This window comes from Ptychodera flava, chromosome 8 (assembly GCF_041260155.1).
Source record: "Ptychodera flava strain L36383 chromosome 8, AS_Pfla_20210202, whole genome shotgun sequence".
In the NCBI taxonomy this organism is placed as follows: Eukaryota; Metazoa; Hemichordata; class Enteropneusta; family Ptychoderidae; genus Ptychodera; species Ptychodera flava.
In genome coordinates this window covers 17258247-17275045 of record NC_091935.1, presented here as the reverse complement: position 1 = coordinate 17275045, position 16799 = coordinate 17258247, and the positions used below count along the sequence as shown (strand labels likewise).

Here is a 16799-nt window from a genome sequence, read left to right as displayed (position 1 = left end):
TACATTTTATTTGACTAGATATACAAAGGTTCATAACCTTGCAATTAGTTCATTAGTTTCCAATTCAACAAATATTTGTCTCAAATTAACATCCCACTGTCTTGCCCTTGAGAAATTCCCCTGTAACATATACCTAGCATTGCAATCTTAACTTTTACCCCCAAAGCTAGATATGACTAGCAGCAACTTTTCTCACGGTCACATTCGTCAAATATATTTGACGTGATGTGATGAAACATTCTTGGTTAGGTTTTCTGCAATGACATGTAGATAATTCAGTCAATTCGCATGTGAATAGGCAAAGGAAAAGATACAAGTAAATATAAGAACATGTGAATATGCAAGTTTTGTATCAAGATGCCAGTGTCCTTTCATGATTGTCACGTTGGAGTGGACACTACAGAAGATGTCATTGTGCTGTTTCTTTTCTTTGTAGGAACTGACAGGGACAAAACAGAGAGGTGAAACTGAAATTGTACCATCACATGAAGTATGGCTTCGATTTAAATCTGATTGGACCATAACTGATGAGGGATTCACTATAGATTACGTAGCAGAGTGTAAGTAATCATGCCTTACTAAGTACACTGATTTCAAATCATGAACATATCCATGTTGTCAATGAACATCTATTGCACAGATAATCAATGAAATTAATGGTGTTGAATCATTTTTGCAAGGTGTAAGTAACTTTGCATAAATTTTTCTAGTTGATCTTTACTGTATCAATGAACTATCAATGACATCGAAAGATCAAAGACCATATGCACTACAAAGTACCCTGCAATATCCTTTCTTCAGAGTACCAAGCAATTTACTTATTTTGTAATTGTGCTATTTTTTTCTACATCATTGTGAGTTTCAATCGATATCAGCCAATTATTGCATTTTCTTAATTTCCAGGTCCTTCTGGTTATGTAATCGGCCATGAGAACAAATGCTATAAATTTGTCAGTGATCCGTTGCCATGGGAAGATGCTAGGGATGACTGTAGAACAATGACTGATTCAGACCTTGTGATCATAGATGATGTTGATGAATTGGACTATGTAGAGTCTCAAGTTGGAGCTGGTACAAACTATTGGATAGGTAATTCTTCACATTCCTTTTGTATGACTTTTCTTTGATGACAGCCTAATAGTCCAGTGGTAGGCTTTCAAAACATTTCTCTGAAGTGTTTAAACAAGACGGGAACTTAACCAACACTTTATGCATAAACAGTGTGTTGTGCATATATTGTGTATATTGTACAAAGTTTTGCAAACTGTGGTGCTGTCACATGTGATCCAAAGTAAGAATTATGTGTACATTGGTTTCTTGTGAGCTTTTTTGATTGTACATTGAACTTTGAGGAAGACAAAAGATATTTAAAAAAATTAAAATTCCTGGTACATTATCCAACACTTGCTACATGTAGGTTCTTTGGAACAGAAAACAAGAATACTAATAGCTTTCACATTTTCGGGTGCAGGTTAAATTTAATAGTGGCCCGAAAGGAACAGAAATACATCTGTACATGTATCAGTCATTCAGCTCAATTGCAGAACATAGCGTGTTTTAATCTTCACAACAAGGATCTTTGGATGTCAGGTCCACCCCAGACCCAGAGGTAATTCTTGGAATTAAGGCTTCTCGTGGCACTTAAAAAACAATTCTTTTTCACCAACTAACAGGTTATTCAGATCGTGCTGTTGAAGGTGACTGGAGATGGATCGACTGTTCCCACCCTACAGAGTGGCATCTCAGTCTCTGGGCAAGTGGACAACCAAGCAATGGTTCTGGGGAAGACTGCGGTAGATCACTGAATAAACTTTTCTATGATGATTTGTGTACTACTACCTATGAATATGTCTGTGAGATAAATCCACATAAAAGTAAGTTTCAACTACATTACTTTCGTGTTTAGAAGAGGAACCACCTTTAAAAAGTGTATATTCTTAACAGATTCAATCGTTTTTAGTGTTGTATGCAACTCATATCAAACTTGTAATATTGTTAACAAAAGAAGAAAATGTCTTGTAACTAAACAAATAGCCTTTGGACTTAAAATGTCGCCAATTCCATAATTTGCCATTTTCCTCTGTATTCTTACATACTCTTATTGTAAAACAAAGTACAAAATTACAGAATGTAACAGAATACTATGAAGCAGCATACTTTGATATGCTTTGGAATCAATTGCTTTCAAAAAATGTTAAAATTATTTTAATTTGGGAATATTTTGTGTGGAAACTGAAACAAATTTTATACAGTCATACTGTTTTGCAATACAAGTATGTAGATATCATCATTAGTGTCTGTTCCCCCCAACTATTCCCCCTTGTTATGAAGAGATGTGTAAAGTGAAGTTTTTAGTACAGAGAATACAAAAATCTGTACTACATATGACTATATTTGTCTTAGGCAATGATGTATGTCTTTGTCCAATCTCTTCCTCTCTGCATTAGATCTAACAGAGGAGGATCAGAATGTCCAGTCAGTGGATGCTGAACCCAGATCAACATCTGAAATTGATGTGTGGTGGCAGGTAGCCGATGAGCACTGTGATGTGTTAGGTTACAAAGTCAAGTACCACCGCACTGATTACAGAGGTGGTGTTTGGGTGATTGACATAGAGGGCGCTGATCGCAACTCTGTGAGGCTAACCCAACTGGAATCAGCCACATGGTATATGATGTACGTTGCTGCATACACCCACAGGAATCAGCTGGAGTACGTGCCAGGTTATCCCGTACAAACCTACCAAGGTAAGACTGCGTAATGGTTTTATATCACATTTGATTTGGAGAGGAGACAGTTACACCAAAGTGGAAACAAACACTGTAAAGTTTGTTGTAGTATACAAATTTATGAAGATCAAATTTGAATTAGAGAAAAGTTACAAATAGATAGTCAAATTTTGCTAATGATACTGAGAAGTCCTGGCTCAAAAATCCAGTTTTGATATCAGTATTTTACTTCTTCACGTTTTTGCACAAATATCACAGCCATTCATGTCTGCTATAAATATTGCTATGTATTACTTGTCTGAGTCCATTTGTAACTTTGAATCAATCAAATTTACTGCCTTATTCTAGAATAAGTGATACCATTTGTTCTTTTTCTCCCAATTTTTACACCTCACAGTGGCAAGGCCTCCCTATCCAATACCTGAACCTATGAAGTGTGGCGGCGAATACTCTGTAAAGAATGACTCCTTTCTACGAATCATATCACCAAACTATCCAGATAGATATGACAATCTTGAGGTAAGCTAGTTTAGCAAATACCATGTTTATTTATTCAGGGACAACAACATTTTATACATAGTAGTAGTAGACTTTAGGCCAGTACCGGTATTTGCCAAGAGATATCTCCAGGTACCGGTACATAGTTAGGGTGATGCTATGCTTTTGTTCTGACTCTTGCTTGGTTATATCACAGTCCTGGAGGGACTGTTGTTATATGTTGGCACATATGATGCCTGTAAGTTTGTGACTTTTGTCTCAGTCAAAGTAGCAGGTACTTACAAGACCAACTGCCCAATAGAAGCTCAGGCATGTTACAAAACTAAATTAAATTTTGTACATGAGAAAAAAGGTACAGTTTGACACACTCCTGTTTTGTTCGTAGAAGTAACAAAATAGAGGTATTGTAGATCTCTTGATTATCTGACGTGATGTATGGATACTGTCTTATATCTTCCTGTTCATTGTATTCATTATCCAGTCAATATATAGATAGTTCTGTGTGTGATACATTACACACAGAACATTACACAAGTTTCTGTAGTCTTATTGAAGTGATCATTTTAAATCATAAATTTTCTCCCATCACCCATGTATAGTGAATTCTTACTTTGCTTCCAGCGCTGTGAATGGTTTGTGAGTGCATCTCCAGGCAAGGTGATTGCAGTCCACATCCGTGACTTCAGCACAGAGCCATGGTTTGACTTTCTGGACATAGGGGAAGGCTCCGACAACTCAGATTCCAGCTCCAGAATGCACCGTCTGTCCGGAATCTTCAAGCCATGGGAGTACTGGAATTCACAGACCAATGAGCTCTGGCTTACATTCATCACAGACGGATTCATAAGGTTGAGAGGTTTTATGATTGAGTTGGAAGAGATCGATGAAGGTACAGTTGTGATGATCATCATATTTTTATGCTCTATTTTTCATGACCATTTGGACTATGATCTAAATTTTCTTTATCTGGGCAATTAATTATGTCACAGTAACCAATATCACAAAGAAAACAACTATTGCAGCAGAGAAGAATTAATTGACATTGTAATGTCTGTTCTGTTGTTTATTTCTTTAAAAAGCATTCTACCATGCAAATCTTTGTATACTTTATCACTCAAAGGTCAAGTTTATCTGTTTGAATTTGAATGCAGGGTTCATTCACAATCCAACAGAGGATGTCTTGGTCCTTGATCTTTCGGCGTATAAACTAAATAGAAAATCAGATACCTTGAAGTTACATGCATTTTGTAAACTTCATGACACCTTCAAGAACTTCCAGGGAAAACACAGCTCCTTTCCTTGCGAATACTACCTTGTACATGTAACTTACCTATGATTTGATAAAAAAAAATAACAAATGCCATACTAACATGTCAACAAAACTTGCTTATTTCCAAATACCTTATCTTTAAGAGTTTGAGAAAAGATTACAGTAGTACATTTCTGTGTTCCAGAACTACCTGAGCCAAAGCCCCTGCCAACAGAGCCAATTGAAGACGAAGACTGTGGCACTAACCTGACACTGCCTACAGGTGGGCAGGAAGAGATCAAGTCACCAAACTACCCTGAAGATTATGATAACAATCAAAACTGTGTGTGGTATGTGGTGTCTGAAAGTGGAGCTCGAATCAACGTCACTTTTGTTGCCTTTGAGACAGAGCTGTACTATGATCGACTAACACTTGGAAATGGAGAGGACCACGGTGACCTGACAACCAGTGACCTTACCCTGTCTGGAGGGTCATCATCACAGGAATGGTATGAATCCCATGGTGACAGGATGTGGCTTACTTTCACCAGTGATTACACAGTCACCATGACAGGTTTTCATCTGATCTTAACAGAGATCGATGACTCTGGTAAGACATAGTAGTAGGCTTATTATATCTTCCATCTTTCTTTCTCATATAGCAGATTACATTAAAATAATCTCAATACTGCAAAACATAATCAATTTTGTGTGATGAAATCTGAAAAACATTTCCCCATCAATTTTTCAGACAAGACCTGTGGTGGCTCATTCACAATAACATCAGATAGCGGCGTGAGTATTGAATCTCCAAATTACCCTGACAACTATGATGCTGATGATTTCTGTCTGTGGAGAATGGATGTTGACAGCTCTCTAGCAGGCAAACACATTCTGATTGTCATAGATGACTTTGAAACAGAATTTGGTTATGACTGGTTGGAGGTTGGAACTGGACAAGACCACCTGGAGACTTCGTCTTCATTATACAGGTGGTCAGGCATGGCTGTGGATGGTTCATATGGTACAGCCAGTGATGAACTGTGGGTTCAGTGGACTTCTGATAGTAGTGTCAATATGAAAGGCTTTGATGTGCGCTTTGTACCAGGTAAAAGTCATGATTTTCCTTATTTTCTTATGTCAAATATGTTGTATTGCTGTTGTGTTAGTTTTATCATATATCATAACTTTTACAAGGGGTGAAATTCCACATTATTAAACAATTTTAAAATATCTAGATAAAAATATTACACATACTTTCATGTATGCATCTTGTTATACATACTTCTATTTATATATCTTATGCAAATTTTCATCATGTGTTTCGATTATTTGTCTCTTCATTAGTTGATCCATGTGGTGGAGACCACACTGGTCCCACTGGCAACATCACATCTTCAGGATTTCCGATGAACTACCCACATGGAAGTCAGTGCCAGTGGACCATCACAGTGGAAGAAGGCTATACCATCCTCATCTCACTTGTTGTGTTTGAAACTGAAGAAAACTATGATTACCTACACATTGGTGAAGGATCAGTTGTTGATTGGTCTCAGCATTATGTAAGTCTACCAGTATTATTGTCAATGAAAGGGGGCCTATCCAATCAAAGGCCAAAGTCAAGGTAATATACACTTTGACAGTCAAGTCTTCAAAGTATACTTATCTCATGATTTGAACAAGGCAACTTTCACATGTTGAAATTCCCTCGGTTAAGAAGAAACAAGCAAAGAATCACCACACAATATATTTATAATATTCCGGAACTATGTGCATAGATTGGGTCAAATTGGACCCTAAAACCTGACTGAAAATTTAGATCTCATGCCAGGGTGTTCATGTCTTCTTAGATATTTGTGTATTTCACCTTATCATAGTACACATCCATTTTAAATGAAAGCAACACAAATGTTTTTCTTTTCTCATTGTATGTGCCAACACAGTATGTTTATATCATATATGTCTTGGAAAGACATATGAGATACAATTTTTAATCATTGAAATATGTTGGAAGCCGGTAATTGTATGTTGTTGAGTGTTGATTGTAAGCTTAGACTTGTATGCAGCAGAGGTGATTTGAACTAGATGGATTACAATGAGCAAAAGGTGGATATATTGTTTTGCAGGAACTCACTGGATCAGATTTACCAAAAGACATCACTCTTAACAATCATGAAGCTTGGTTGGTGTTTACTTCGGATAATTCCATCAGCCGCCAGGGCTTCCACCTGACTTATCAACAGTACGGAGAAGGTAAGACCTCTTCAAGATTTTCCTAATTCAGAATGTGTGTTACGTGAAGGTTGATTCTGTTTGGATCATTAGACTCTTGGACACTTCATAGGCTTCTTCTCAAGCAATAAGAGCTATATTTGTGTGACATTGTATACAAATTCCTGTACATTTTAATTTTAGCTTCTGTGGAGATAGAAATATAACAACAAATGAAGAGCCACACTTTTGAATATTGAGTTCTTTCTAAGAAAATGATCCCTGTGAATGGCATTAATCACTGAGATTTTCAAAGTATAGGGGTATTGTCTTTTAAAATGAAACGTTTGTTCACAGCACATCTGTATGTGCTGCAGAGTTTTTATCTTACTTTTTTCATGTTGCCATCTGCAGGTTTGTATCACAAAATGCATTGTGTAATGTCACATGTCAGTGTTTTAAAGCTGTCACCCTGTTCCTCTGTATGCAAATCCAACCACTCTGTTGAAAACTAAAGGTTGTAATGCAGCCTGGGGGCAAAAGGGTTAAAAATTGTGTATCGTGTCTGCATCAGTCAGAAAGCTTGTAAATATCCAAATTTTGCATTCATCGATGTCAATCTTAATATCTTAGTCATGTCGCTGGTGAAATAAGAAATACAATGTACTGAAACAGTGTATAAATGATAGATTTTTAACTCTTTCATGTTTCAGTAATGCCGGATCCTAAATCATGTGGTACGTGGCAAACTGTGAAAAGAGACCAGACAGTTATCATTGAATCCCCCAACTACCCCGAAAATTACCCGGATAATGTCCACTGTGAATGGAATGTGACCACGGAATCTGGACTGCCAATGTTGGTACAGTACCGGGACTTTGCCACCGAGCAGGGTTTTGACTGGTTGGATCTCGGCAATGGTCTGGACTCCAGTGATGTTGACACCAGGGTGCAACATCTGTCAGGAGAACTTTGGGTCATGCCACTGCCTGTCATCTCTACTGGTGAAAACATCTGGCTGAGGTTTACCAGTGATGATACAATCACCAAGAGAGGATTTCGTGTTGTGATATCGGAGTACAATGAAAGTGAGTATCGTTCATTAGTTTGTAGTCTCTTCATCAATGAAAATTGATCATGTCCCAGTTTGCACTCCTATTTCTATGTGAAAGGATTGTATTGCATAAATGAATACAATTGGACTGATTAAACCAACTTGTTGTGGCGAGGGTTTTTTTGGAAGGGGAGGGATTGCCCTTGCCATTTGACAACAAACTTATCACTCTTCTTGAAAATGAGGACTAAAACATACTGTACTTGCTAGCAAATTGCTGTCAAATTACCAGTAAACGCTGTTCATTTTAAGACACTGTTTACATGGGTGTGAGTTTTAGATTGTTTGATGTGGATGTATATCATGCTGGGACAGTTATGTACCACCTGGTCATTTACCAGTCAACACTTACCTTACTTTACTTGACCTCTAACTTCAGTTGCTACCGTAGTGTGGGTGATGTGTCCAGATGGTAACTGTTGCCACACTATGCAAAGGATTGAAAGGCCAAAGTGGTAAATCAGGGTCCGTGAAAAGTCTGTGAATGTTAAAACCTGATAAATCCTTGAAAAGTTTTTGAAAATGAAATTGAGTAGTGGAAAATCTATAATCCACCCACAATTTTCAAAAGTGATGAGAGAAGCAGTAATGTTATTGTAAAAAGTGATATGTAAAATGATATATCGTAAAAATGATATCTGGACATATTTTTGACCTCAAATAGTCCTTGACAATTGCTGGACAAGTCCTTGAAAGTCCTTGAATGTGATGTGCCCCAGGTATCTCTGAGTGTATGGACCCTGTCAATGCTCAATCAATGGGTGACTGTCCTGATACCATTATTTTCTATGGCATGAATTCAAAGTACATGTTCAAACAAATTACCACTGTAAGCATATAACTTGAAAACCACAACTTTTGTATCTTTTTTTCCCTCATAGCTGAAGTACTGCCTCCCAAGACCACACCAGCTGTACCAACCACTCAACCAACACCAGTGACACTACCGACAGAGGAGCCATGTGGTGGACACATAGATGTACCAAGTGATGGCACAGAGTATCTTCTATCTCCAAACTATCCACAGGACTATGAAGATAACCTCAATTGTGTATGGACAGTCAGTGCTGAGCAAGGAAAGCGACTCAGCGTGACTTATCTGGACTTTGAAACTGAGCCATGGTAAGTTTTTACAGCGTCCTGGCCAAAACTTTGATCCACTTTTCTGCTTGTTCTTACATGTATATGAATAGCAGTTACTGTCAGGTTTCTGTTCCTGAATTACCCAATGTGTTGTACAAACTGTCCAAGTCTGTCCTTAACAGACATAAAATGTAAAATTCTGAGTTCCTATTTGGCTATTGTTCAACATAATTATCTCACAAATCAATTTTAACTATTTTTTGTGTCCTGTGTGATTGGTCTTGTAATAACTGTGTCGACATCCTTTTAACAGTGTTTGAACAATGTCTGTCTCAACAATGTATTGCTCCTTAAAAATATACCACTGAAAGATTCCCATTTTATTCTATGATTCATGAACTTCTACTCTTCTTTCAAATCCAGGAGAGATATTTTAAGTGTGGGCTCAGGTCAAGATCCAAGCTCTGGTTTGATCAGGACTGATTCAGGAATTACGTCTGCACCAAGTCCATTCATTACAGCGACCAATGAAATCTGGTTCCAGTTCACAACAGACTCTTCAGTCACCATGAGGGGATTCAATATCAGTCTCAAAGTTCCAGAAGGTGAGATAGTGATATGAAAATGTTTGAAAGCAGTGATGAGCTGTTTTAAAATTACTCCCTTTAACTAGAGAAAAACAATAGATATTGATAAGTTTAGGCAGTGATCAACTACTATGTCAGAACCAGATACACACTATGCACATACTTGGGGTACCCGTGCATGGTGATGAGCAGTGTGTGAAACACAGACATTAGGAACTTGACAGTTACTATCTATCGTACATGTGAAAAAGGAAGTCAAGTCTAGAATAATTTATCAGAACACTTTTATGAATAGTTGGTTAATTTATGTTTCATTTATATCTCTGTTTTACAAATTTTATGGAGGGTCCAGGAATGAACAATTGAACAGTGGACATTTACTGGTACTGTCATTGGTGAACATGAAAGTTGTTTCCCTTTTTAACTGGTATCATAAATAGGGACACACAACTTTATCACTTGAGCGTAAACATTCTGTGTATTGTAAAGAGATGCACTCATAGAAGATATTCTGATGCATAAATATAGATGAAAAAAGTGCACATCTTGATCTGTGTTAGATACTTTAAACAGATGCAATAGTTGCAAATTCTTAAAGTATGCCTTGGCATAACCATTTTCTAGTTTTAAGTTTATCATACAGTATGCATATTGCATATTTGGTTGTCCCACCAAAGGTGTAGAGATACATGTACTTCATGCATACTTTACTGAACAATTTCATTGGTTTTCAACAGTTATAAAATCCGAGGAATGGCAAGATTAACTTACAGTGGCCCAAGACCTCAGATTTCTTGATTTGCTCCCTTTGTCAAAAGATACCAAAAATGGTTATATTCTAAATCAGACAAGTCCTCCACGCTATCACGCTTCACTCTTTCTTGCAAATGTAACATGATACTGTATGTTTTAAATACAGCAGCCTGGATTCATAAATAGGAAACACTAAACTCAATATTTTTCATACATTTCCTTAGTTTGTGGCAGTCAAGTAAAGATACCAGATGGTGGAGTGGAACGTGTTGATCATCCTGAAGGCGACGGGGAATACGAAATGAATGAACTCTGTGAATGGTTCATTGAGGCAGACTCTGGTCGCAACGTCCGAGTGCATATCCTATCTGTAGATACTGGTGAGTTTTATGCAGGAGTGCATGTGATGTTGAGCTGATATACACTCCATGTGTTTGAAAACCTTTTAATCGCGTTAGTGTGTGATGTTACTGTTTGTCTTATGCAAAAATATGAATAAAAATCACAATGATCAGATTGTGCAGATAAAAAAATGAAGGTATTAGAAGAGTTGTAAACAACTTGGAAATAAATAGCATTATGAACCTTTTCACCCTAATACCCTGTAAACAGGTCCACACTTACCATTGATAACAATGGGTTTGGACCAAACCACGGTGGTGAAAGGGTTAAGTTCAAGGAAGAAAGTCATCAGAATTTTCAAACTCTACATTTGTAAACTTGAACTAAAAATAAAGAATATACATTTATTTTCCAGACTGAAAACTTTTTTAATATGTTGAACTTTCTGTCTGAACTTGTACATTTTTCTTATTTCTACTGTGTACTTCAATACAAGCATTGGACTCCGTACATTTGTATAAAAGATTTTACACAGTTGACAATAATCCTACATCTGCCAAACCTACTGGTCGTTACTCCCAGGCAGTGTCTTTTTCTCACAAAACATTTTTTCATTTGAATGAACCAAGTACTCATTTTTCCTAGAAATGCATTAAAACTATTTATTTTGCAGAGAACAACATTGATGTCATTGAGATTGGTGAAGGCACAGACTCAACTGACAGGACCACAAGACTCTTACAGATATCTGGGTCTCATACAGATGAAGAGTTTTTGACTCACAGCAGTGTAGTTTGGATGACCTTCAGGTCTGATTCCTCAATCCAAGGGCAAGGCTTTGAAATCGATTTCTATGATGGTAAGTTTTCACTTTTACTTTCTCTGCTTTTTCAGTCTTTCTGTGACTTACGTAACTTTACACAAAACAACTATCTTGTAAATGTTGTTTTGTGAAGGGGAAAACGTCAACTCTTTTAAACAAGAAACACTACATTCTATGAAGTCATTATAATGATTACTTAGGAGCCATACACTTCAGCAATACAATTTAATTCATGTTTCAGAACATGCAACATTTCAACATGCAAAATTGGTATTATGATAATGCCAGGTTAGTTCATGTGCAGAATAGTTCACAATATTATATATTATAGCCTAAACATGGGACTATGTGCCCGAGGGTAGGTGGCCATTTGCCCGACGTAAGGAGGGCAAATGGTCTCCTGCCCCGAGGGTACATAGTCCCATGTTTGGGCTATAATGTTTTTATTACATGCCTCTCTTACTCAGTTTGCACCAAAATTATTTATGTTTATTGGCAAATTATAGTCAAATGCTTTATTTTCATTTTAGACGAAAAACGGATAAAAATAGAACGATTTTCATCATTGAATGGCGCATTGATATATTTAAACTACTGTTATGCGGTTTGTCAATATTTTTTTGCGAAATTTTCAAAAAACCGGCTTTTCTGTGCAAAACATGAAATTTCAAGACTTCTACATCCAAAAGTTTTCAAGTTGAAAATAGTTCCGGTTCACTTTCAGTCCAGTGATGACTATGTGACGTCATCGACGAGTTACCGTTGCATCCTATGGAGCGCGCGACGTTCGATATACGAGGCATGTAATAATTGGTAATATTTATAAGTAACTACTGTCTGACAAATTTCAGAAGAGATTCTATTATTACAAATATCTCATATTGCGTTTCTGTTAAACATGCCGGATTTGTGATCTATTCCAGATGCATGTATGTCGGAAAACATAACCAGTTTCCCGGGAGATCTTCTGTCACCAAACCATCCGGAAGATTATCCTCACAACTCACACTGTGTCTGGCATCTGACACAACTGGAAGGCAGGCAGATCAGACTGACATTTAATAGCTTCAGACTGGAAAGTGGCTATGATTTTCTGTATGTAGGTGAGGGTACTGACCCGTACAGCACACCTATTCTGGTAAGTGAGAGTAAACATTTTAGAGATGAAAGAGAGGCACAATCTCCATTAAAGGTATACTGTCACCTGTTCTAATTTTGCCACAGTTACCATGGAAAGAGAAAATCTAACCAATCACAGATTTTAAGCAGGTGGCTGCTTTTTAAAAACAGCGCCCTCACATAGGCACTCTAAATACCAAGGAACGCCCCTTTGACCATATATGGGCATATTTAGATTACAGGTGACTGTATACTTTTAATAGGGGATCATAAATTCAAGAAGTGTAGCAGACTTGTAGTTCGATATTTGAATATTGATGTGAACTGTGTTTGCAACTTTGAGCATTATTTTTGGGCATTTTCTTCTGACTGTCTTGGCCAGGACTCAACCAGTGCAAATTAAATTCCCCCAAACTCAGATTAAACTCAGCCTGCAACTAGTCAGTTACAGTTCTGTAATTATATTCATTAATGCATTAGTTCCTCAAATGGAAAAATGCAAACGTCTGGTCTTTTGTGAAATTGTTTATTTGAACAGAATACCTTACCTATTTAGAAAGATTTATTTTCTGAGTATACATGTATGTGACTACGTTTACAGCAAGGTATGCTTTTCAGCACAATTTATGATTTTCAGTTGTTTGACATGCAGCATACTGCTGTCTAACACTTTGAGCATGATTATGCTGTATGATTTTATCTGTGCCAACCAGTCGAGAAAGTTATAAACATGTTATTTTTCATGTGTGGTACATGTAGCATGGTTATCGAGTTTACATTATTCAACATTGCAGTTAAATCTTTCGTCACTTTAAATTCACACACAAGTTAGTGCAGTGTTGGGTATGAATTACTGGTATATCAGGGCTAAGCCTATGTGCAATCTACATGTGTATCTATGTTGTTTTGTATCTTTGTCCTGTCCAGCTGTGGTGCTTGGAGAGCAGTCTACAGTGTGCAATTGCATTAATATGTAGAAATATGTACATTACAGTATCATCAAAGCGCAGACACCCAGACATTGTCAGAGCCTTGACTAGCAACTTTGACTCCTAACTGAACTTTCTTTCTCCCTGCATACTTTATGACAGACGTTAACTGGATCTGACCTACCAGAGATATACATCAGTGGAGGTAACACTGTTTGGTTGAGATTTGAAAGTGACTGGACCACTGCCTACCCTGGTTTCAACATTACCTATGATGCTGAATGTAAGTGTGCTGTATGGGATTAGTGATGGAATGAAATAAAACTGTTCAACCAAAATAACAACATTGTAGGAAGCAAATAAAAGGGCCAGTAGAATGCTAGCTAAACGTTACTGAGATTTTTCAAATGTGTTCACACTAAATGTAATAATTGAAGATTAGCTTTTCATCACAACCTGTGTATGTGTAATTTGCAATGCTGTTGTGACCAACTTTGAAAGTCAAGCTTCAATGTAATGCCAATACATATGTTGGTTTTGTATGTATTGTAACTGGTAAGTACAACTAGTGCATTGTATTGTATGCAGAGAAAGTATGATTAATGTATACTTTTCAAATGCTAACTAAATGTATGGTGTATGAGTGCTTTGATAAGGAGTGGCAGTTTTGTCTGTCAAAAGTGGCAGCTGTTGTGTCAACAATCTCGCATTGGTAGTAAAATGTAATTGTAATAATAAACCTTGTCTGACCTAATTTAGGTCCTGTTGGTTATGAATCTGGCCCTGACTACAAATGTTACCGCTTTGTGAGAGATGACCCATTGCCTTGGGAAGAAGCCAGAGAGATCTGTATGGAGACAGTCAACAGTGATCTGGTCATCATAGAAACAGAGGAGGAGTATGAATATCTGCATGAGAATATGAACAGAACTGAATACTGGATAGGTGAGTTTTGTATCATCAAGTAGGGAGATGAGGTGTAAGATTCCACAATAATAGTTTACATTTGCTATGCATTTTTGGTATGTGACATTATGGGTGGGAAAAGAACATAAGCTTTTAAATCAATGCATTACATAGTACAGCATTTGTTATGCTTTTATTTGTGGTTTGTCAGACTTGTCTTTCATTCCAATATTCAATACAGTCCCTTGAATTTTTCAAAGTAAATCTTTCAGGAGTTCTTTATTTAATCACATCGCATACAGGATGTAGCCATAAAATGTAAGTCTTTTGTATGTATAAAGTCTGTCACAGCAGCAAAAAGTTGCTTTATTCATGTTTATTCCACTTGGTCAAAATTAAGATAGAGTGCAATGACTGCCAAATTAAATCATGGATTTAGTTTTATGACTTAGCTTTACCTGTTAATTATCAATAAAGATGATGAAAGAATATATTGTTTCATGTTCATATACCCTGTTATGTTTTGTCTTGTCAGATTTCTCTGACAGAGCTAAAGAGAGCAACAGATGGTTTGATTAATTTATGCAATCGTATCATTTCAGGTCTCTCTGACAGAGCTATAGAGGGCGACTTCAGATGGGTTGACTGTTCAGGACTTCAGGAATGGCAAAGCGAGCTTCAAGATGGCAGTAACACTCCTGATAAAGATTGCTCACTCGTGTATGATGTGACAACATGGAGTACCAGACAGTGTCAGGACTCTCAACCATACATCTGTGAACTGACACCAAAGAGTAAGTTTGTGTTAATGGTCTGACATCTCTGAACTTACACCAAAGAGTGAGATTGCATGTCCACTCTGAGTGGGAAATGCGAAATTCACAATATAAACTTCAACTATACAGTTCTTAAGCATAGAGATGACAATGGACAATGATGAGCAATGTTATGTACTGGATATCTAACATGAATTTTACTGCATAAGAGTAATACATGTATTAACTCAGGAAATATGGCTGAAGGAACCAGGTTATGTTTCTTCAAAGAATGGTGGATGGGTGGATTGTAATGTTAAAATGTTTCCATTATCGGGCTTTCCAGCTGTTGCAAGCTTGCCAAGTTTAAAGATTCTGAGTGGGACTGCATGTTTGTTTAGAAGGGCTGTCAATTCTTATTGAGAAATTGACTAATGTGTATGAACACTGAAATCTGAAATTTTTCTCACAATTGATCATTGGCAATTGGACAACAAAAATGTTAAATCTGTACAAAACTTCACAAAGTAACATGTCACAAACACAGCAAGCTTGCAATAGTATACAACATGATAGTTTATTTCAAATAAACATAAACATGATTTCAATCTCATCATCATTCTTTCTGTTCTGTAGATTTCACTCTTGAAGACCAGAATGTGAAGAGTGTTGATGCTGAGGCACTGTCTGCGTGCAGCATCCATGTAACCTGGCAAGTAGCCACTCTGAAATGTGACATACTGGGCTATTAACTGAAGTATCACAGACTCGACTATGTGGGTGGCATCTTTGTTATCAATGTTCCCAGTGCTGACAGCAGTGAATACACTTTGGTAGGCTTGCAGTCATCCACTTGGTATGTGGCTTCTGTTGCAGGCTATACCAGTACCACTCAGCTAGATTACGTAGAGGCAGACCCTGTCCAAACCTTTGAAGGTATGGTTATACCAACTTTTAATGTGAATTCAGTGTGCATCATTCACTCATTTCTATGGATGTATTTTTACTGTGTGTAGGAAATTGTACCTTGCACAGCCTGTTACTTTGTTACCGTGTAGGTATCTGTTTGGAATGTAATAGTGTGTATGTTACCTGCATCTTACTATTTAAAGTACCTATCTGTTGTTTGAAGCAATTTATAAAAATCTGCTTATGAGCTTACCATCTACCAGTATTTGTTTTTCAGTATCTGTTAATCATGATCAGCAAACATTACAACCACATGTCTTAAATCTACCATCATAATAGTGTATCTAATACCTTCAATTTGATCAATATGATTGATCCCAAAGCAATCATTCTGCTTGTAGTCATCCTCATTATCACAAATGCAACACCTGATCACCCTATTGATTTATTTTCAGTGAGAAAACCACCATCATCACCTCCAGAACCAATCAAGTACTGTGGAGGCAACTACACAGCCAAGTCAGACAGTCTTCTTGTCATCACATCTCCAAACTATCCAGACAACTATGACAACAACAGAGTAAGTAAAATCTGATAGTCTGATGTACACATACTTATTGCGATTGCAACATAAGTCAGTACTAAGCACTAAGGTCAGTCAGCGGATAGTGACAGTTTTCTGTGTTTTATGTGAATGTGTTTCAAACAGTGATGTTTGATAAACCTTGTTACAGAGTTATAAAGCTACTGCTGAACTTACAGTTAATGTGAGTTGTGAACAGAATTTCCTTC

The 16799-nt window shown here is 37.1% G+C and overlaps 2 protein-coding genes across 2 annotated transcripts in view; both read left to right on the top strand.

The window, feature by feature from the left end:
* The window catches only part of LOC139139541 (cubilin-like), a 33180-nt gene extending 16592 nt beyond the window's left edge, over nucleotides 1-16588 (top strand). The window contains exons 15-35 of the mRNA XM_070708454.1: nucleotides 437-560; nucleotides 904-1089; nucleotides 1674-1874; nucleotides 2448-2747; nucleotides 3127-3248; nucleotides 3849-4116; nucleotides 4682-5086; nucleotides 5228-5584; nucleotides 5824-6038; nucleotides 6603-6729; nucleotides 7401-7775; nucleotides 8683-8923; nucleotides 9308-9489; nucleotides 10449-10604; nucleotides 11240-11425; nucleotides 12313-12527; nucleotides 13600-13720; nucleotides 14197-14382; nucleotides 14946-15137; nucleotides 15735-16034; nucleotides 16463-16588. Coding sequence (XP_070564555.1) covers nucleotides 437-560; nucleotides 904-1089; nucleotides 1674-1874; nucleotides 2448-2747; nucleotides 3127-3248; nucleotides 3849-4116; nucleotides 4682-5086; nucleotides 5228-5584; nucleotides 5824-6038; nucleotides 6603-6729; nucleotides 7401-7775; nucleotides 8683-8923; nucleotides 9308-9489; nucleotides 10449-10604; nucleotides 11240-11425; nucleotides 12313-12527; nucleotides 13600-13720; nucleotides 14197-14382; nucleotides 14946-15137; nucleotides 15735-15850 — 4275 coding nt within the window. The 3' untranslated portion in view covers nucleotides 15851-16034; nucleotides 16463-16588. The remainder of the gene's footprint in view (nucleotides 1-436; nucleotides 561-903; nucleotides 1090-1673; nucleotides 1875-2447; nucleotides 2748-3126; nucleotides 3249-3848; nucleotides 4117-4681; nucleotides 5087-5227; nucleotides 5585-5823; nucleotides 6039-6602; nucleotides 6730-7400; nucleotides 7776-8682; nucleotides 8924-9307; nucleotides 9490-10448; nucleotides 10605-11239; nucleotides 11426-12312; nucleotides 12528-13599; nucleotides 13721-14196; nucleotides 14383-14945; nucleotides 15138-15734; nucleotides 16035-16462) is intronic.
* Nucleotides 16375-16799, top strand: part of LOC139139540 (cubilin-like) — a 42039-nt gene continuing 41614 nt past the window's right edge. Inside the window, exon 1 of the mRNA XM_070708453.1 lies at nucleotides 16375-16587. Coding sequence (XP_070564554.1) covers nucleotides 16375-16587 — 213 coding nt within the window. The remainder of the gene's footprint in view (nucleotides 16588-16799) is intronic.